At 42.7% G+C, this 23,190-nt stretch overlaps 1 protein-coding gene across 1 annotated transcript in view; it reads right to left on the bottom strand.

Annotated features, from left to right (window-relative positions):
• Positions 1 to 23,190, bottom strand: part of CCDC33 (coiled-coil domain containing 33) — a 110,061-nt gene that overhangs the window by 43,014 nt on the left and 43,857 nt on the right. Inside the window, exons 7-11 of the mRNA XM_063314215.1 lie at positions 21,438 to 21,571; positions 16,699 to 16,808; positions 11,799 to 11,900; positions 11,047 to 11,138; positions 10,415 to 10,535 (exon numbers count right to left, since the gene is read on the bottom strand). Of these exons, the coding sequence (XP_063170285.1) occupies positions 10,415 to 10,535; positions 11,047 to 11,138; positions 11,799 to 11,900; positions 16,699 to 16,808; positions 21,438 to 21,571 (559 nt within the window). The remainder of the gene's footprint in view (positions 1 to 10,414; positions 10,536 to 11,046; positions 11,139 to 11,798; positions 11,901 to 16,698; positions 16,809 to 21,437; positions 21,572 to 23,190) is intronic.

The raw sequence follows: 23,190 nt of genomic DNA, 5'->3' as shown, positions 1-23,190 counted from the left end.
TGCACAGGGAGCCATAGATAAAACACTTGCACAATATCCTAGTTTTCAGATTCCACATAGATGGCTCAAAGAGAGAACATAAGGACTATGGTGGATCAGATCAAAAGTCTAACAAATCAAGCATTCTCTTTCTTACCCTGGTTAACCAGATGTCTCCAACTGTCCCCCACCTCAAACCCTCCAGGAAGAGGGTGTGAAATCAATAAGCACCTTCTGTTTTTGCTCCTTAACAAGGCGAGACGTTGTACTTCTTCGGTTCAGGATTTCATTTCACCACTGAATCTAGTAACCATAGATAGACCCAACCACTGTGGCTTTATCTCTACCCTCTTGAAAGCCAACTCAACTATCAGCTGTTATCAAAACTTGTGCCAATGAATTCCACACATTCATTCTACACAATGTGAAAAAGTCCTGTTATTGTTCTTTCCCCTTCAGGATGCTGCTGGTTAGACAGGCAGCTAACCGGTTGTCTGGTGCCCAGGTAAGTTAATGGTTTAGTGGGTTAAGCCCAGGCATTGGGCTAAGATGGGGGTTGAGCTGGGAGGAATTTTGGTCTGGTGCCTGCGGGGAAGGGTACCTTTGTTTTTAACTATGTTTTATGAATTGTTGTGAGCCACCTATACTGTATGAGATGGGTCTTCAGCAAAGGATCGTTACCTTGTCGTGGTGCTGGAGCCTGAGCACCTCAGTGATGCCATGAGCTAAACCGTGAAGGGCCACCCAAGACAGGAAGGTCATGACAGAGAGGTCAGACTAAATGCAATCCCTGGGGAAGGTAATGGCAACCCACCCCAGTATTCTTGCCGTGAAAACTAAATGGATCAGTACAACCAGAGATATGTCGGTATACCATCGGAAGATGAGACCCCCAGGTCGGAAGATGGTCAAAATGCTACTGGGGAGGAACAGAGGATGAGTTCAACTAGCCCCAGACGTGATGACGCAGCTAGCTCAAAGCCGAAAGGACGGCTAGCGGCCGACGGTGCTGGTGGTGAACGGCGAATCCGATGTTCTAAGGATCAACACACCATTGGAACCTGGAATGTAAGATCTATGAGCCAGGGCAAATTGGATGTGGTTATTGGTGAGATGTCAAGATTAAAGATAGACATTTTGGGTGTCAGTGAACTGAAATGGACTGGAATGGGCCACTTCACATCAGATGACCACCAGATCTACAACTGTGGACAAGAGGACCACAGAAGAAATGGAGTAGCCTTCATAATTAATAGTAAAGTGGCTAAAGCAGTGCTCGGATACAATCCAAAAAACGATAGAATGATCTCAATTCGAATTCAGGGCAAGCCATCTAACATCACAGTGATCCAAATATACGGCCCAACCACAGATGCTGAAGAAGCTGAAGTAGAGCAGTTCTATGAGGATCTGCAGCACCTACTAGACAACACACCTAAAAGACATGTTATTTTCATCATGGAAGACTGGAATGCTAAGGTGGGCAGTCAAATGACACCTGGAATTACAGGTAAGTATGGCCTGGGAGAACAAAACGAAGCAGGACATAGGCTGATAGAATTTTGCCAAGACAATTCACTCTGCATAGCAAACACTCTCTTCCAACAACCTAAGAGACGGCTTTATACATGGACTTCACCAGATGGACAACACCGAAATCAGATTGACTACATCCTTCGCAGCCAAAGGTGGCGGACATCTGTACAGTCGGTAAAAACAAGGCCTGGAGCTGACTGTAGTTCAGATCACGAACTTTTCTTGCACAATTTAGGATCAGACTCAAGAGATTAGGGAAGACCCACAGATCAGCTAGATATGAGCTCACTAATATTCCTAAGGAATATGCAGTGGAGGTGAAGAATAAATTTAAGGGACTGGACTTAGTAGATAGGGTCCCGGAAGAACTCTGGACAGAAGTTCGCAACATTGTTCAGGAGGCGGCAACAAAATACATCTCAAAGAAAGAGAAAACCAAGAAGGCAAAATGGCTGTCTGCTGAGACACTAGAAGTAGCCCAAGAAAGAAGGAAAGCAAAAGGCAACAGTGATAGGGGGAGACATGCCCAATTAAATGCAAAATTCCAGAGGTTAGCCAGAAGAGATAAGGAATTATTTTTAAACAAGCAATGTGCGGAAGTGGAAGAAGACAATAGAATAGGAAGGACAAGAGACCTCTTCCAGAAAATTAGAAACATCGGAGGTAAATTCCAGGCCAAAATGGGTATGATCAAAAACAAAGATGGCAAGGACCTAACAGAAGAAGAAGAGATCAAGAAAAGGTGGCAAGAATATACAGAAGACCTGTATAGGAAGGATAACAATATCGGGGATAGCTTTGACGGTGTGGTCAGTGAGCTAGAGCCAGACATCCTGAAGAGTGAGGTTGAATGGGCCTTAAGAAGCATCGCTAATAACAAGGCAACAGGAGACGACGGCATCCCAGCTGAACTGTTCAAAATCTTGCAAGATGATGCTGTCAAGGCAATGCATGCTATATGCCAGCAAATTTGGAAAACACAAGAATGGCCATCAGACTGGAAAAAATCAACTTATATCCCCATACCAAAAAAGGGAAACACTAAAGAATGTTCAAACTATTGAACAGTGGCACTCATTTCACATGCCAGTAAGGTAATGCTCAAGATCCTGCAAGGTAGACTTCAGCAGTTCATGGAGCGAGAATTGCCAGATGTACAAGCTGGGTTTAGAAAAGGCAGAGGAACTAGGGACCAAATTGCCAATATCCGCTGGATAATGGAAAAAGCCAGGGAGTTTCAGAAAAACATCTATTTCTGTTTTATTGACTATTCTAAAGCCTTTGACTGTGTGGACCATAACAAATTGTGGCAAGTTCTTAGCGCTATGGGGATACCAAGTCATCTTGTATGCCTCCTGAAGAATCTGTATAACGACCAAGTAGCAACAGTAAGAACAGACCACGGAACAACGGACTGGTTTAAGATTGGGAAAGGAGTACGGCAGGGCTGTATACTCTCACCCTACCTATTCAACTTGTACACAGAACACATCATGCGACATGCTGGGCTTGAGGAATCCAAGGCTGGAGTTAAAATTGCTGGAGGAAACATTAACAATCTCAGATATGCAGATGATACCACTTTGATGGCTGAAAGCGAAGAGGAACTGAGGAGCCTTATGATGAAGGTGAAAGAAGAAAGTGCAAAAGCTGGCTTGCAGCTAAACCTCAAAAAAAACAAGATTATGGCAACCAGCTTGATTGATAACTGGCAAATAGAGGGAGAAAATGTAGAAGCAGTGAAAGACTTTGTATTTCTAGGTGCGAAGATTACTGCAGATGCTGACTGCAGTCAGGAAATCAGAAGACGCTTAATCCTTGGGAGAAGAGCAATGACAAATCTCGATAAAATAGTCAAGAGCAGAGACCTCACACTGACAACAAAGGTCCGCATAGTTAAAGCAATGGTATTCCCAGTATAACATATAGCTGTGGGAGCTGGACCATAAGGAAGGCTGAGAGAAGGAAGAGAGATGCTTTGGAACTGTGGTGTTGGAGGAAAATTCTGAGAGTGCCTTGGACTGCAAGAAGATCAAACCAGTCCATCCTCCAGGAAATAAAGCCAGACTGCTCACTTGAGGGAATGATATTAAAGGCAGAATTGAAATACTTTGGCCACATAATGAGAAGACAGGACACCCTGGAGAAGATGCTGATGCTAGGGAGAGTGGAGGGCAAAAGGAAGAGGGGCCGACCAAGGGCAAGGTGGATGGATGATATTCTAGAGGTGACGGATTCATCCCTGGGGGAGCTGGGGGTGTTGACGACTGACAGGAAGCTCTGGCGTGGGCTGGTCCATGAAGTCACGAAGAGTCAGAAGCGACTAAATGAATAAACAACAACAACATGAGATAGGTGGCCATATAAGTCCTGTAAATGAATGAACAAACGAACGAATGAATGAAACCAAGATGTTCTTATGAGCCTAGTGTTGGAATTATCAGGGATCAACTCAGCATTGTCTCATAAGCATAAGTGGGTCACTCTAGCAAATCACATCTCTATACTGCTTGTGGGATGTCACGTGGGTCTCCTGATATCCACTTCCTCCTTCTTCTTGGGCTTGGGGATTAACAATCTCCATTACCCTTCTGGCACACATGCAATCAGGAGGTGCTGCAGAAATGCAGCTCTTGCTCTTTAGAAAGTGTCTATGAAGAACCAGAGATGATTAAGTGCTTTCTACTATGAACCTACCTATGTCCAGATCTACTGAATAAAAGTAAGCTATCTCTATTTTCTTCACCTAACTACAGTATGAAGACTGAATTTATTTCTGAATGTAATTAAGCTTAATGTGCAAGTTCCTTTTTTGGTTCACACTTCTACTCTGCAAGATTGCTGTTTGCTGCTTGGATTTCTTTTATTAACATTTAAAAACTCCATCACCTAGGAGGTAGAGCCAAGGAAGCCTGAGGATTTAAAAACTGTCAGGAGATTTCATTTGACCTATATATTTTATAGGAACTGATCTAATTTGCCCATTCTGGACTTCTCTGCACTCAGAATGCTGCTGTCCTTCAACATACACTGTTGCAGGACTGGGGCAATGCAGTTACTGCACACAGCCATATGCCTTAGAAGAAAGTTGAGACTACAAATGTGTAAGGTAAAGGTAAAGGTAAAGGTTTCCCTTGACGTAAAGTCCAGTCGTGTCCGACTCTAGGGGGCGGTGCTCATCTCCGTTTCTAAGCCTTGGAGCCGGCGTTGTCATAGACACTTCCGGGTCATGTGGCCAGCATGACTCACGGAACGCCGTTACCTTCCCGCCGAAGCGGTACCAATTAATCTACTCACATTTGCATGTTTTCGAACTGCTTGGTGTGCAGAAGCTGGGACGAGCAACGGGAGCTCACCCCGCCGCGCGGTTTCGAACCGCCGACCTTCCGATCGACAGCTCAGCGGTTTAACCCGCAGCGCCACCGCGTCCCTAATCTACAAATGTGTAGATTATCTAATCTACAAATCTAATCTACAAATGTGTAGATTAGGAAAATTTTCATCCTTGTGCACTTCCTTTTTTGTTTTGACGGCAAGACATCGACACCTGATTGAGCTGACTTCAGAATGAGTATACACAAATCCGAAAGGGGCCAGATATTGATTAAACAATACATCCCCAGTAATCAAGCTAGATATATTAGAAAGGCAAACATACAGACAATTAGGAAATGAAGCATACATTCTCATCTCTCTCCCTCAAACTAGGAATAAGGGGATTGAGCCAGGGAAGAGAGTTCTCATGGATATTCGTACATTCGCATCTACACATACCAACACAGAGGCTGTGTTCACACAACCTGCTTAACAAAGGTAGATATAAACACTGTGGTTGTATCCACAGGACATGCTACTCTTGGTTAGTATTGAATTTTTTTGTTGATCTTCCTCTACCAGTTAGTTTGCTTGTGGTTCCCTGTGTGGCACAAACCCAGTTAATGGGTTAATTAAGTAACCAGGTTATGCATGTTGATTGAACAGTCTCTCTCTCTCTCTCTCTCTCTCATACACACACACATATGCACAACCCAGAACTTTCCTAGGCACAGCACCAAAGATCATTATTTATTCATTTAGTAATAGCATTTATATACCTCCGGCCGCGCAAGGACTTCCAGTGATTTACAAAAGGCTGAGACATAAAATCCATAAAATGTTAGCCCTAGATGATTTAGCCACATGCACACCCCGAAGGTTATCCGTTGCACTTGCTCTCTCTCTCTCTCCAATTCCCATGGCAGCATGGAACTTAGACATCCTGGTCAAATGTCTTCTGACAACTTTAATACCACTGAATTGTTGGCGTCCATTGAACTGTTGAGGTCAACGCTACAAAACTGGAGTAATGGCCACCCTAACCAACTAATCTGGAATCTTGCTCCTATTGTATGAATGTCTTCTATTGTTCCAACTATAGAAAAGATTATGGAGGCCAAGGGGCACTTGGCAATATTCCAACCAAGCGTCCTCATAATAGCCCATGAAAGAGAGCAGCTGACCAACTAAAGGCTCGGGGTTTACGGCATAAACATAGCGGGACACAAATAAAAAAGTGCAGCAGAGGAGGATCATTGGTAAGGACAAGCAAACATTCCCATGTTCAGCTCATCAGATCCTCGCAGTTTTTCCTGACCCAATGGATTGTTGGAAAGAAATGATGCCAGGGGGCTCAGGACTTCGTTGATCATCATTCTCTGAAACCCAGACAGAATGAGACCATATTGGTAGGGCAGGAGAAGGTGGCAAAAGAAAGATTGAGTTCAAAAATGGCCCCGGGGATTATGGAGGAAAAAAATCCAGGAAAAAACTCTTGCTTGCAATGCAATGGGACGGGCAATTGGGCAGTGAATCAGAATGTCACCAACTCCTGTTTTATGCACTTTCCCTCCCCCTTGCTAGTCAAGGAGCACAGAGTTGAGTGATTCTGAGGGGTGGCGAAGAATCCCCAAAGCTATGCTTTCCCATGCAGAGCAGCAGCATAAAACTTAGGGACTCCCTTCTTCAGAACTGATGATCGCAGGATCTCTGATGATCAATACCTTACCTAGCAAAGAAGAGCATCTTAATGCAGAAGCCCAGATTCACATGTCCATGAACTCCTCAGCAGGGATATCAGCACTATAGCCAGTGAATCCAACTGATATACTTAGATTCCCAGAAAACATTAAAAAAAGAAAATCTAAGCAGAGGGTGGCAACCCCCAACTTCATAACAGTATTTTAATTGTATCTTGCAGCGAAAAACAGACCAGCAACAGCATCTCTTGGCCAATTCTTGAGAATTACTGGCAGAAAACAAGCCAGCTGATTGGTTGGTTTTTTGCTGGCAAGCAAGGAACAAAATGGGCTTTCATGGCTTCTGAGCATGTGCAATGACATCACTGTGCAAGACTTGCATTGGTATCACAGTGCAGGCATGTAAATGACAGGCTTGTACAGTGACATCACTGTGGGGTGGGGCTTGCTATAACTTGTCCTATACCTTTGCTGCAGAAATTCCTATTCTTGAGCAGCTCAGCCGTAGAGATTCTATTCCACCCTCAAACCCAGGAAAATTCAATGTGTATCAGAGGAGAATCAAAGTGGGAAGAGTTCCTTATGAGCAGGTATTTAGCCTCACTTCTGTCTGCATCCAAACTCCATAATAGGAGTGGACATTCTGCTGTCTTCCTAACCCTAACCCACAGATGTTTGCCATCGGCTATGCTGGCTATGCTGAAAATTTTAAATTTCCTTCTTCCCACTCCTGAAATCATCTCAAGGCCTTTCTTCAACATCCCCTGCAGGCAAAGATGGGGGATTGCAAAAGAAAGTACTTTTTCAAAGGTGGCTTTTTCATTAAACATGCCTAACAAAGCACTGATTTTAACTTTTGGATGCGAGCAAAGATAATTTGCCCCAGACTTTAAGGAATAAGTACAGCAATTATCAGCATTTTGTTTGATTTTTAACTGTACAAGGGTGTGTGTGTGTGTGTGTGTGTGTGTAACTTTCAGTGTTTTTTCTGCTTTTTGCAATTCTTTGCTTGCCTGAGGGCAGACAGATTGGTGACCTGTCACATCGTCATTGGCTGATGCCTTAAACCAGAATTTGAATGGGTTTCAGCGTAGATCTTGCTCAGAGAAATTTGCTTATCGAGAGACTGATCAGCAGAATAACGAAAGGAATCACAGTGAACAAATGGATACAGCTGAGTGCAGGCATCCAAGGGTTAAACAGTTGAGCAAAAAAGACATGGGGAGGGAAAAAAGATTGTGTGTGGGTTGGGGGGGGGGAGAGATTGCCCGATAGTTCAATTCCCCCTGAGGATTAATTTGTAATTCAATTGCTCAGTGAAATCCTGATGCCCAGAAAGTGTAATTTATGGTATGTAAAGCAAACCATTTGGGTAGGGTGGGCTTATCCCCATTCCTGTCTGTTCTTCTTCCAGCCCCCAGCCCCAGAGCAAAGACTTCTTGCTGGTTTTAAGGCTAAGAAAGAGACAGGAAACTGTCCCTTATGAAGGGCATTTCCACCCCCATGTGGGGTTACTCCAACCTTAATGAAGAGATCAGTCCCCCCTTGAAGTTATAAAAAGGGACAAAATCATCATACATCGTGTCCTTTGGACCTGCTAAGGATAAATGTAAAAGGACTTGACCAAAGTCATGTTTGATTGAAATTCAAGGTCTGGGGCCAGCCTTGTGATTCAGTTTTGCCTCTTCTTAGCAGAACAGAGAAATGTATTCGCCTATAGACTTCCTCCTCATCGAAAGGGGAAAATCCACTGAAATAGAAAATCCAAACAAAATCTAAACAGAAGCCCTGGGCTTAAGGTTTCTCATCCCCACCCGTAGGTAGAGTATTGTCTCTGTTACAAAACCAACTTTCATTTCAGGTCTTTAACAAAACTGATAAAAAGAGAGGAGAGGGAATATGTTTTCTCAGCCCAGATGGCTCCACTAAATCATTTATAACACCGTATCGACATCCTCTATCCTTTTTCACTAATTCCAGCTGGCAACGTGCCTCATCGGAAGGCTGCCAGCCGAATCAGGATGGAACAGGGGGTTCTAAACTTTCTCTCCCTTTCTGTTCCCTTCCCTCCAGGGCTAATATTTGACCTGGGCAAGGACTCCTTCTTAAGAAAGAGCAGAACTATTTCTTCAGTTGCATGAACTAAAGAACATCCATTTTGAAGGGTGCTGCTTGCTTTACAGCAGGAAAGATCCAAGAGGGAGGAATGCTGCCATCCAAAGCATCCTTCAGCAGGCTTTGGGGGAACTGCAAATTGGGAAGTTCAGAATGGGTGAGGAAGATTTCCACCTTAGGAAATTCTAGGACTGGCAGGAAACAGATCAGACATGGAGCCTTTCAGCAGAATGCTGTGGTGGGAGTGGGCTTCCCAAGACTCTGGTATCAGTGGTTAGGAAGGAGAAGAAAATAATAAAATATGTCTGCTCTGCTGAAAGAGAATAATGCTTTGAGATTTGGTGATGGGAAAATGGTATGTGATATACCATTTTGTGATAGATAGATAGATAGATAGATAGATAGATAGATAGATAGATAGATAGATAGATAGATAGATAGATAGATCTATGGATGGATGGATGGATGGATGGATGGATGGATGGAGGGACAGACAGACAAGGACACAGGAGAGAGAGAGAGACAGACAGACTTGGGGGGAGATATTTGCATGATCCCTTTTCCCTGAATAGGAAATCCTCTATCCTGACTTGTTATTGTTGACTTTCGCTTTGCTTCTTCCCCCAGCAAGAGAGAAGGAAGAGCATGCAAGGATTCATTCTGATGCTTCCTCAACTCATAAGTGCATGTTAACAGTCTGCAGTAATATGCAACAGAGTCCAGAGTGAGTGCAACGTCCCCCATTATATGTATCTTTGGCACCTTTTGAGCCAAGAACTGTTGAAGAAAAATTGGAGAAATTGGCAATCCAAAACACAACAGTGTTTGAATCCTATTAGACCGGGAAGAGCAGATTAGCTCAATTTATTTCAAAATGCAGACAAAAATCAATTTCTCCCATCTTTCTAGGTGGGCAATACTTGCAAGGGAAGATCGGACCCTTTCCATCCTGCATGCGATTCTGGGAGATGAACCTAGGACCTACTACTTGCTATGCATGTGTTCTACTCATTGTCTACGGCTCTTTCTTCTTCCTGTGGGCCTGTGTGGACAGCCTTTAGAAATATATATCCTATCCTAGCTTTTGCAATCCATTCAAGCTCCAAAGGGCAGCAAGAATGTCTCTGGTTTACATTATTTTACTAGGGATGGACATTGCCTGAAAGTCACAGGAATAGCATCCCCACCACCAACTTTGTAAATCAACACTACTGCATCAGTTTGCCCTCTTTTGCCTTCACCCAACTGGAATGAAAAGGACAATCAGGTCTGGCTTTCCCCTTTTCCTTATGACTCACCAGTCTTGAGGGATGTTCCTTGTGCATTTATTAGGATTTCAGTGTTAAAATTCCAGGCTGGTGTTAAGCAGATCAGCTCAGTTTTCTGAATATAATGGGACTCTTCCTCATCAGAGAGAGGCACCAGCAATTACAGGAGGCCTCATCATTGGTGTGGGGAAGACTTGTGGGGAAACCACAAAATATCCCATGAGGACCGTAACACTCAAGAGTCAAGGAATGTTGACCTACTATCCATGCACAAAGGCTTCCTCACTAGTACTTCCATTTCAGAGCTTCTTTTTTTCAAAAACAAATCTTCCTGGTCCAAAGGTCCAATAAAACTGTTATCCATCTCTCATACTGTATGTCATAAACTGACAGGGCTTGGGAAGAGATGGACAATGTATTTCTTCATTCTTCTCCACTTCCTTCTCCAACTCTAAGCCCCTGGGTTCCATCAGCTACTCAACCAGATCATTTCCCTCATACCTGTGGGTACCCATGGTTGCTGACTCGTGGAACATCAAAATCCTCCATCACAGGACCTGGGAAATTCACCACAGTCAAGGGAACCGCAGGAGCATCAGGTAGCCGAGCTTCCATCTCCTTTCTTTAGAAAGAATGAAAAACACAGAAGAATCTTTTGTATCTACGGCGTGATGCAATTTGATTGCTGGCAAGAAGGTTCTAATTGCAGCATAATCCCAGACACGTTGACAGGTTCTCAAAAGCAAGTTCTGTACTGTTCAACAGGGCCTACTCCCTAGTATGTGTGCAGCACAATGTAGCCTGCTCATAAGTAAATTCCACCAAGTTCACCCAAACTAAAGAAATTACAGACAAGTCCTGGTGCAACATACATTTATGGCTGCACACAATTTTGACCTTTTTGAACCAATCTGTGGGCAGAAAAACTAGAAGGGGATCACTGTATCATGTGACTCCAGAAACCAGATGGCTTGGAGTGAATTGCAATAATCCCCATTCACTAGTCGTTTGGATGGCAACTTTCTTAGAAAACTTAACATTTGCTTTCCTGGGTCTTTGGAAGTTGGCACACAATCCCAGTGAGGTCTGCCAGCTCACACATGCACACTCCTTGCTCATGATCTATTACTCACGTGTAAGCTCCAACATTGTTCACTATCCTAGCAATGGCTTTGACATTGCCATCGGGTTGCGCAAGAGGCTCATTGATTCCCTTGAGGAAAACCTAAAATTGGGACAAAAAGGGGAAAGGTCACTGAGAGATTCTTGAAGCACTCTGGGGAGGAATATTCCCTGAACCCCTCCCTTATAAAATTGGCAGCGGGGGGACCACAAGAACCAGTGTTACTCTTTCAAACATTTTTTAACATTTTGTTAAAGGATCTGGCTGGATCTAGCATAACAGCTGGCCCACAGTGGAGGTCAGCTACTTCTGCTGCTGGAGACAATATCTACTGTAGCTTTCATGACTTTCAGACATGGGGAGCTTATTCTCCAGTATTTTTCATCATCTCTCATTTAAAGGTGGCTTGTGGCTATCACTGGAATATTTTCTGAATCTGATTTCCATACATTAAATAACGTGTTGATGTACACTTCATTTCTATCCATTATGGATGTTTGAAAAAGTCCTTCTTTAGATCGCTTTGAAACTCAGTTTCTTTGGATGACCACCAGGTTCTGGCACTATAAAGAAATGCTTGGCAAACAATTATTTCCAGTTACACATGCCCTACATCACACACATTTTGACTCCAAGAGAAGCAATGGTGGGAATCCTCATCTTAAAAAATCTCATGTCTAGCTACATCTGATGTACTCATGAAGCTCTCTGGGACTCATCTCCCCAATGGTTCACTAATTCAGTAACCCTTGGACCCCTTACCTCCAGCCCTGTATAGTTTACTCCGGCATAACGTGGGATGAGGCTGCCTTTGCGAATGATGGAAGCATATAACTTGGTTCCTACTGGGTCCTTCTTCCGAGGCTGTTTGAGGAAGAGCCAAACCACAGAATGAAAAGAGAACAGAAGGTGCAAACCAGACAATAAACCAAGCCATATGAAGTTTACAGATAAACTGAGTTGTTCTTGAGGTGGCTCCAAGGAACTATAATTGGTAGTAAATCAGGAGCTGTTCATTAGAGTTCATGCTACCCTGGAGAATCATCTAGAAAGTTCAATGCCATGAACTGCTCTGTTTGGCATTAAATACAGTAACACTTGCATACCTGGAGAAAGCTGGCTAGCATGAAAAGTGGCCTTTAACTATGCTAGCATCAAATGGATGGCTTTTGGGAAAGGCTATGGCCAGTGGACTTGACAATGCAAAAGGTGGGAGTTTGTGTTACGATGTCCCAGTGTACTTTTTGATGCTTCCTCATCATTGTGGTTGGTACCAGATACCAATACATCCAAAAACTTTTCATGTTTTGTCTATGCCACTGTTTCTCAACCACAGCAACTGTCAGATGGGTGGACTTCAACTCCCAGAATTCCTCAGCCACCCATGCTGGCTGGGGAATTCTGATAGTTGAAATCCACCCTTCTGAAAGTTGCTGAGGTTGAGAAACCCTGGTCTGTGCTAATCCCTTGGGATCGATGGCTAACTACAGAAATTCTAATTTTCTCTCACTGGAGGTTTCCAAGGTAAGGTTGGACAGACGTCTTTCGGGGATGATTAGCTCTGGATTTCTTAGATTAGGCAGAGGGTTGGATTACACGGCCTCTAAACCCCCTCTGGTTTTATGCTTTATTTCACATGTTTTTTTCCCTCCCTCTCCAAGTTCTCAACTACATTATTATCATAACTTGTCAAGAGCCCTGTCACAGTACAGAGAAGTGTGAAACTGAATGGAAGGCATTGCCCATTGTTTTGAAATATGCAGATCAACCTGTCTCCTATATCAAAATCCAGAAAGAGTGAATCCTTTACATATTTCTATATTGAACTGAATTATTATGGTGTCGCTTAGAATCTCCAACAAGGCACCACAAGACAGGAACCTTTCAATCACCCTGTTTTTAATTATCGATAAAGCACTCATCTTTAAAAACTTCCATAAATGTTAGAATCACAAGCAACTCACCCCGATAGAAATACTGGGAGGTTAACGCTGAGATCAACAAAGCCTACAAATGGATTCCTGAGCCATCATGAGACAGCTAATCATTATCACGTCATCCATACAAGCACTTTCCTCTAAAAAAAATTTAGTCTCTGTGCAAATGAGGGGCAGAGTAAAGTGTAAAGGTCGGATTTTTCAAAATGTCAGAAAGAAGTTGCTAGTTTCATTCTGCACAGTACAATGCCTTCAAAAAACAACGTAATTTTTTTGCATTTAAGGCATTTTAGCTTTTCAGGGTGCATGTAAACATGTAGATAGCCTTTCCCATACAATCAAAGGGTTGGGACCAGAGTTCTCTCTGTTATGTAGTTTCAGCTTGGAACAAAAGCTTTCTCCAGCATTCAGCCAAATCTGTAGAAATTTTTAATCTTGCTTCTCGCTCACCATCTGAGTTTGCTAATGTAGAAACAGTCAGCAGTAGCTGAAGGTAGGAAAACAAGGTATGTGTTTGACATAAATGGCATTCAGGTAGAATCAAAGAAAGATAAAACAATGGAACAATAGAATGCTAGATAGAACAATACAGATAGAACAATAAAATGATAGAACAATAGATAGAATGATGGATGATGGATGGATGGATGGATGGATGGATGGGTGGATAGATGGATGGATAGATATAGATAGATGATAGATGGATAGCTATAGATAGATGAGAGAAAGAGAGATCTCAGTTTTTACTACTACTTTCCTACCATTCCTGTTTTCCCACTGCTATTTTTGCCTTCTTCCAGTTTGGGCCTTTCATTCACACTGCCCGTTTCCACCCACCCCCAACCAGCAGCAGCCCCCCTTCTCTTTCACTGCTCATGCAGAAAAGCAAACATGTCACATTGCTTCTTTAGCTAGCTTTGAATGTCAGATTGTTCCTTTCAATGCCTTTGATGCCCCACAAAGGTTAGAAACAAGGCCAGGCAGGATTTTGTCTCTACCCTTTGCTTGGCTGAGCAACAAAAGCTTCTCAAAGTAAGCAAAGAATGTGACATCTTTAACAAAAATTGGGCAAAGGGTGGGGAGGGCAAGGGAAAAGCAGAGCACTTGCGCTGATTGATTTTCAAAACCCTGACCAGCAGCAAGATGGATGGATTCAGCTACAGTGGCAATGAGTGCACCATTGGAGGCCTCAAAGACCATGTTAGGGATGGATCATCATGGAGGAAATCTATGTGGTCACTAGTAGTTGAAAATGACTTGACGGTACTCAATCAATCAATCAATCAATCAATGTATTTGTTTGGAGTGGGGAATCTGTTTAGACAGTAAATGGATTTTTTTAGCTTATTCCGATCGTTTTTCAGTTCATTCAAAATATGGTAAAACAGACCTATAGCATTTGGAGCCCTCTGCTGAACAACGGTCTAGGCTTCACTCAAAAATCCTACCTTAATGGCAGCTGAATGGGCTAAGAACAGCACTTCCAGATATGACATCGTTTTATTTGGATGTGAATATCTGCAAGCAGTACTGGGGAGACAGGGGAAAATTTATTCCCTTCTTTTAAAAGGACCCTAGGAACTTGGAATTATCAATGATTCGTTCAGCATGTTTCTTTGACTGGAGGTTTTCAGAATCTGAAATGGGTTCTGAAAATCCAAATCCTTTTCCTATTATGGATTATTTCTGTTACGTTATGTGAAGATTTTCTTATCCTGGCCTCTGCCAACTTCAGGAAATGGTTCTTGCGTTCAAGAAGTGTTCCTCGTAAGCCTGAAATTAGGACAAGTCTAAACAAGACAGCAAACGATGCTATGGAACGTCTACCATCTCAGTATCTAGATGCAAACATAGAATCCAGTTGGGACCCCGTTCCCCAAAGTCCTTGCAGATGGCAAGCTAGTCCATCAAGGAGAAAGCAAATGAAAGCTTCTGCCCAAACATTTGAGCCATTCTACTTGTACAGGAATTTTTCTGCAGCATAATTATTTATTCACTTCAAAGCTTTCCCACCATCCCAGGGAGGTAGGGAGAGGGCGTGCTTCCAGATGGCTAATGTTCCTGGTAAAAGCAAACAAAACAGTTTGCAATCTAAACACCAAAGCAAAGCCATTACAAGAACAAAATAGCAGATGCAGACCAGATGTTTAGATGGCTGCAAGAGAAAATCTCAGCAAATGAGAACTTGAACCGGATGATTTTAACCTGTCATTGAAAAGCAGGAAAAAACAGCTCAGGGCACTACATTCTACCCAGCCTAGGTGCCATCACTGGAAATGTCTTGTCCTCAAATGCTCTTTGTAGAGAATATGAGGTCAAGGGGAGGCAGATCTTCTCGTTTCCCAAACTTAAGAGTTATTTCATCCAGGTTTTGCATCAGTTCACATTTTTTTAAAAAATCCATATGAGGTTCTGAATACATTTTCCATACATATTGGAGACACCTCCTTCATTATGATGCATTTTTGTGTACCATTTTCATGCAGACTTTCCCCCAACAGATCCTCATAGGGTACATAACCTTTGGTTCAGGGAATTCCACTGAAACCACCAGGAGAAGTGTGAACTGTGGCAGAGAGCCCGCTTTTAGTTCATAGACTGCTGGATCAGAAAGTGTGCATGCAGTTAAGTCAGCATCAAGAGATGGATTTCGAAGGGAGGCATTCTTAGCGATGGGTTATGCGTGTCAAATGCACTTAGTGCATTTAAACAATGTATTAAATATCTAGAGGACCAGTTTGCTTTACCCAACAATGTTTCTCTGAGCAGTCACAACCCTTTTTCAAACTAGCTAGAGGTTTACATCAGATAACCATCTCCAAACCCAGAAGAGCACTAACTTTAGCACACAACACCCTCCCCAGAGCAATTTTGAAGGGCCAACATTAAAAAGTCCCCTATGAGCTAAGACTGTGAGCCTGCAGACGAGGAGCTATTGAAACTAGAGCTCACGTCCAGTTATACTGTAGCCTCTATAAGGATCCTGCTTTAAAGCTCCTTATCTGGTAAAACACCCAGGAAAGTCTGTTCTTTTTTATGTACAGTTGTCAGATTGGTAGGATTTTGTTTCCTTGAATCCAGCCAAACTCTGTTACACTGCCTGTAAAATTAGACACACCCTGACTGCCCACCAAGGAATCCACATTCTTATCCTGGTTTGCGTTTGCATGCTTATTTTATTCTTAACATGTTTTATTTTGAACTCTGGTCTGTGACTGTAATAAACTCTATCCAGCTAGTCAATTTCTCCCCTATCCCTATACAGGTAGACCTTGCTTAAAGACCACAGTTGGGATCAGAATTTCGGTTGCTGAGCAATGCAGTTGTTAAGCGAATCTGACCTGATTTTATGACCACTTTTGTGTTGGTTGTTAAGTGAATCACATGGCTGTTAAGCAAACCACATAGCCATTAAGCAAATCATGCAGTTCCCCATTGATTTTGCTTGCCAGAAGCCAGCTGGGAAGGTAAGAAATGGTGATCACGTGACTGCAGGACGCTGCGACGGTCGTAAATGCGAACAAGTTGCCAAGTGCCCGAACTGCGATCACATGACCACAGGGGGGATGCTGCACCAGTCATAAGTGTGAGGACTGGTTGCAAGTCGGGGGTTTTAGTACCGTCGTAAGTCCGAACCACCACTAAATGAATGGTCATTAAGCGAGGACTACCTGTAAAGTCCACAAGTAAGGCAAATGAAAGTCTAAACAGATTCCGTGACTCACCAGCACCAGGGCACAGTGATAATGATGAAAGGGACGTAGGTATTTTACAGGGATGTTGTATTTCGCAAGAACTTCCTTGGTGTCCTTGTCAGCTACAATGAGACACACATCTGGAAAGAGAAGGAAAGGGTGGAGAAAGACCGTCAGCTCACAGAACAAAAATGCCCCCGAGCCAAACCTAGCTAGGCCTGGGAGAGTCACGATCAGATTGTCCCATTTTTATTTTCTTTACTTTAAAGCAAGTGGGAGAGGGGAGCCAGGGTTCTGCTTTTGATCAGAGCAGTGACATTTAATCTTCCGTCCCTCCATGCCATTTTCCCAATTTAAATATCTCCCCCAGGGGAACTATTAGCCGCATAAAAGAAAGGAAAAAAGAAAGGAAGGGGGGGAAAAACCCGATGCAGATTCTTTGGTCATTTTTATATTGTTTCCCCTGCTCTGGGGATAAATCGCAGGTTTCAGTGGTGATGGTGGCAGATGACTGAGATCCGAGGAATAATGGAGCTGGGAGGATTAATACCCCTTGTCGAAAAGACACTCCTCTAGTAAGAATTAGAGCAGAGGGCCTGCTTTAAAATTAAAAAGCGAACAAAGTACTCTACACCTTTTCCTAGCTGCTGCAAAATTGGTTGGTGTTTTCATTAATCTGTCTCCCAAGAACCCACCCCAAATCCTTGTTAGTTACCAACATACATACGATGATAGATAGATGATAGATAGATAGATAGATAGATAGATAGATAGATAGATAGGTGATAGATAGATGATAGATAGATAGATAGATAGATAGATAGATAGATAGATAGATAGATAGATAGATAGATAGATATAGGTAGGTGATAGATAGATAGATAGATAGATAGATAGATAGATAGATAGATAGATAGATAGATAGATAGATAGATGATAGATAGGTGATAGATAGGGATAATCTCAACAGCCATCATTTCACAAGCCTACTGCACTACATTTGCAGTAGGAGAACGGTCATCCTGTCGTCATCTGAGACAAGCTACGGGTGTCAGATTGCTAATTTCTAATCTCACCAATTTTCGTGCTTATGCATTTCTAACATTGCTAAGCAAAGTTTTAAAAGCTACATGGAACAAAAGGCCCAAGAGAGGCAAATGAGCTCCTCTTCGCGTGATAAAGCTCATTAGTCTTAGCTTCATGTGTGAAAAACGCCTGGAGTTGCTTCCGGTCCTTGGGGACACCCCATCATCCCCTGAGCAGAGAGCGTCTGTCCCTGGTGCTGAACTGTAATCTGGCACTTCTGGAGGGAAAGAGGAAGGTGCGACAAACGGTTGGCGTCTTGCCGGGTCATAGCGTGTATGTTTTTGGCCTGGAATCCACATCCTGTGTGTGTGAGTGTCCATGGGGAGTGGCTATGTGAGGCTGTGGCAGAAGGACTGGGAAAAAAAGCCTTCAAGTTCCTTCAAATCAGATACATGCTTGTGTTTACGTGTGCAAAGAACAGCCTTTAGTTGTGCCCCCATCGAAAGTCTTTCTTCTTTTCTAACACATTTGTGCATGTTGTCAGAGATGGGGGGGGGGGAGAGGAGGAGAGGAGAGGAGACAAGGAAAGGAAAGGAGGAGAGGAGAGGTGTTGGAATAGTGCTCTGTAAAAATAAAAAATGAACTTCATGCATGAAAGCAAACCAAAAAAAAGCTTTGCAGAGCATTGGGGCATTATAGAATTAAAATCTTTTTTTACTGAACCATCAAAACTAGAACATCAAAAGAACTAAATTTTCTTGCAATGAATATTCGATATGGATAAGGAACATAGTTATGTAAGAGTATGAAAACAACACCAGGCAATGAAGGCTGAACCAAACTTTTATGAAGGGGGGCGGTGAGATAATCTTTTTAGTGGACCCAAATGGGGAGTTTCAGAGTTTGACTAGTTGAAATAGGCTTTGTCTGATATTTCATCTGGAACAAAAAAAAGAGAAGGACCTGCAAATGTGGGTGGACCATCGGATCACACCTTTCTCACTCCTTGGCCTGCCGAGATACCACCTCTCTTAGTAAGTTCCAGAGGGCTTTATTTTTTCTGATGGGTTGATCTGAGATGACCTGACCATTCTGCTGAGCCAACCTGAGATGGAAACCTAGCATCCTCTTCCAGAGTAACATTGTATAGACCATGAAAAATGCATCCAAACCTGTCTCTGGTGGTGGGGAGCAGAAAGGAGAAACATGCAGAAATGATAGAAGACTCCCAAATTTTATGCAACACCAGAAATTCTATTTTATCTCTTCCTACCCTTCTTTGAGAGGCCCTGCAGAGAAATCAAGAGGTTGGGTTCTGGGGTGTTCCCAAAGTTAAAGGACAGGTAGAAAAAGTCTCGGCACCATTGCTAGATAAAAGGGGAAGGAGAAAGCATTGGTAGAACGTGTGATGGAGGAAGAGCACCAGGAAGGCATAGTGGATGATGGACTGACCAGGGATACATAAGCACCAGCCCCTCGCTGATGCCCTCTTCTACCTCAGCCATGTCACTGGCCTTGTTATCCTCTGCTCAGGCTCCGCTGCATTTGCTACGCTATCTGAATACCCAACTGAAGCTCAGGCCTGACCTCATTAGAAGTCCCAAGCTGGGAAGACATTGTTGCTTTGTGTCTGGAGATGCTCTCCAGCCTGTCTGCAAGCCCGTCTCATTAACTCCCCCCAGCAGTCTTGTCCTCGCCATGGCCATTATTCTTTGTCCCTCAAATCCCCTGGCCAAAAGGGAAGGCCTGCCTCCCATGTGAGCCCTGACGACGGAAGAATAGAGCCTCATTTCCTCAATCATTAGTTGCCGGTTGCTTTCCGTGTGACCCCATTGGAGAAGGGAGGGGGCAGCAACTATTGCTGAATAGATATCCACAGAGCAACAGTCTGCCAAACACCTGCCCAACACGTGCATTTCTTTGTCTCTCTTTCTCTCTTTTGACATCCCTCCCATCTTTTCATTTCTCTTCCCTGGGTGCAATCACTAACTCCAGGAACTCTTCAGACGCAACCTAGATATCACAGTGATGGTGACCATCCATCACAACATCTTATACTTTGATCAGAGACGAAAGGATGGAGTCCCACTTTGGAGCCTTGACTACTCTTTTCCTAAGCCTAGGGATCGATCCTTCACGACCTGTGGCAGAAGCACTGGACACATCTTTTGCAGCAGATGTTTTTCTTCCTCTTGGAGTAAATCTCCAGCTGAGAGATCCCTTTGGGGTGTCCTTTTTGGGTGGGGTTTATTTGTTTTAAAGGCCATGTGGGTTGAAAGCTGACCTGGAGCAGCCCCATTCTGACCTCTTGATAATTTTTTATTTACAACCTGTCTTTCTATCTATGAGGCACAGTCAAGTCTCTAAGCCAAGGGAAGTATTTCTTATCCCCTCCTATGACACTGAAATGTCAGGATTTGAAACTGGAATTTTTGGCCTGAAAAGGAGGGATTTCAACACTGAGCAGGGGCCTTCTTTCCTGCCCCAGAGAATACTTTGCATTTTTCACCCACTTAGGTCTACTTAGAACTTGCTTACTGTTTAAAAAAGGGATGGGCCATGATACTTTCCTGGTGTTGCTCCCTGGTCTGTAACAAACTATTAACAACATGGCTTCATTTCTTAGTTATCTTCGTCAAATCAAAGGATACTAACACTCCCATTACAACACACACTTGGGTATGTTGAAAACATTCCACATGGGCCATTTCACTGATGGACCATTTCATAAATAGAAATGTGGGCTTTAAGACAAAAGAAGTATTCATCCAATCAGCTTCTTCAGGTGCCCTTAAAGGAGCCGGGCTTTGTCCACACAGTCATGGCCATCATCTTGACTTCTTTGACCTTCCCTGGAGATGCTCTCCCAGTTCCTGGCCTGCATAAACAAACAGCTTCCCCAAATTGAATAGAGACTAAAGGGGCCTAACCTTGAAATTCTACAGGCCCTGTCTCTTTCAATCATTCTGGGCTAAGATAGTGTCAGCCCTCCCATCACAGATAGGTAGAGAAGTACATCAAACACTGTTTTATTTCACTTAAGAAGGAGCTGTAATGGAATTACCTGGAGTGCTACGACTGACTGCCGCTGGCTTCATTCCGCCAGAGTCTGGCATTAATCTAATTGCTAACTCTAATGCTATTAGTATTATTACGATTACCCACATAACATTGCTCAGCTTGGAACAATAAAGATCAAGTCACCAGGGCAAATGGCCCCTGTCTTGGGAAAACACCCCAATTATCAATAATCATTTCCCCATTAAGGTAGGCAACGAAGCTAGGAGGGAAGAGCCCAGGGGCAGCAGACAACAGATCCAGTTTCCTATCTGGGAGATAAGCAGGACTGTTTGGTAGACAATTATTAAATACAGACTCATGCTTGGTTCAAAGAGAGCAGAGAGAAAGAGATTCAGAAGCAGTATACAGATGCACAATCTGCTTGCTGTGCACCACATCATATTCTTATGCCACTGAATTCAGTTCAGCTTGGCACACAAACTTTTTTAAGTCTTGTATTCCATTGATTGATTATGGACCATCAAGTTGGTGTCAACTCTTAAGGATCACACAGATTTTCTCCAGGACACTCTACCCCCAACCTGGTCCTTAAGAGCTTCCAACTATGTCTCCATTGCCTCTGTAACTGAATCTATCCTTCTTGTTACCGGTTGTCCTCTTTTTCTTCCATTAAATTACATTCATTCCTACCAAGCTTCTCAGATCTTCCAATGTGGCCCCACCTTCTTCGCCTGCCTTGACGGAGTCAATTTCTACTGTCACCCTTTCTTCCCAGGTTGGAGCGTAAGTTGGTTGTGCAGAGACGTGGGTCACTCCCTGAGCTGGCTGTTTGCTTTCTTCATCTGAAGTGGTTTTGCTACAAATGGAGAAGAAGGGAAGATGTGACATGATTTGGGAGCCTAGTAGATACCAGAGGAGAATGCATTCCTTACTGAGACAATTAGCTTTTGCCTTTCAGAGAAATAGGGGAGTGGGGTGGCTGGGATTCAGAAGACCTGGTGTGCGTGCACTCCACCTCTTCTATTCATCAAAACCACCTGACTTCCACATGAAACTGGAAAAAAAAGTTGAACTTGCTTTAAGAGTCGTGTTAACTTAAATAAGTGACTTCCTCTCACAGAAATCTGAAAGAAATCAGGAAGATTGAATGAATAGCAGGTTTTCCATGATGTCCAAAAGACATCTTCCAAATCATGTACCATCTTAGGCTGAACTTCAAATCAGGGAATACCTAAATTAAAATTTGGGCATAGACATAGTTATATTATTGGCTATCTCAATTGATATCATCTAGGGGATTTCAGATCAGAGCAAAATTGTTTTGGGTCAATGCCAAGTGTTGTGTTGTGTTGTGTTGTGTTGTGTTGTGTTGTGTTGTGTTGTGTTCTGTACTGTTCTGCTCTGTTCTGTTTTTTTTTAATTTTCCATCATTTTTCCAAGTAAGTAGCTTTTGTTGATTTTTACAATCAGCAGTTACAATTGAACAGTTCCTTAATTCCTTCGATAGACATAGTTGCCTTAATAGGCACCCCTACATTCGTATTCTGTATAGCTATGTATGATATCATTTCTATTTTTTGTATGCAACTCTTCCAACATATTTGTATATACCAACTTCCCAAATAGAGATTTTGCACACAATGTTTGCACATGGATGCTATTTTGGATGAAGTCCTGCCGAGTTTCATTTTGCAAAGTTTTCCCACAAAGTATGAAGGATGCCTACAGATGTTCTCTGATGCTGCCTAAGCTACATTCATTGCAGATTTATTTTACATCCCCAGAATAATTTATTTCCATCCATAGAATAATTTATTTTACATCCCTACCATAACTTATTTCCATACCTAGTATAATTTATTTTACAGCCCTAATATAATTTGCATTGATTGTCAGCAGCTCACCAGGGATTCAGATGAAAGTCTTTCTCAGCTCAACCTAGAAATGCTGGGCTAAGATATGGGGTTTCCTGCATGCAAAGCTGTGCTCTAAAAATGAGTGTTGGCTATTCCCCAATTTAGTCAGACTTTTCAAAATCTCAGTTCTGCACTGTGATAAAACAAAGCTGTATTTTGGAAAGGCTGACAACCTCTTTGAGTTTTCCCGGAATATTCGTATTGAGGAGTCCTTCCAAATTCCAAGATTTTATTGCTTGCATTCTTGTATCGGTTTTATTATTTTGATATAAATGACCATATGATCAAATGACTAAATCAATAAAGGTTCTATTCTATTCTATTCTATTCTATTAAAACTAGATGATTCAAAAAGTAATTGTCCCTCCAATTCTTGATGAGAGAATTGTTGTCTATTATTTTGTGAATAATAATAATAATAATAATAATAATAATAATAATAATAGTTATTATTCTGGTAGATAAAGAGAGAGAGAGGATAGAGAGAGATGATAGATCATCTCAAGGCTGCAAACATACCTAATATTCCTGCCTCCTCTTTTTCCCACAACAACAACCT

This window comes from Candoia aspera, chromosome 13 (assembly GCF_035149785.1).
Source record: "Candoia aspera isolate rCanAsp1 chromosome 13, rCanAsp1.hap2, whole genome shotgun sequence".
Taxonomy (NCBI): Eukaryota; Metazoa; Chordata; class Lepidosauria; order Squamata; family Boidae; genus Candoia; species Candoia aspera.
This window is presented reverse-complemented; position numbering and strand designations above follow the sequence as displayed.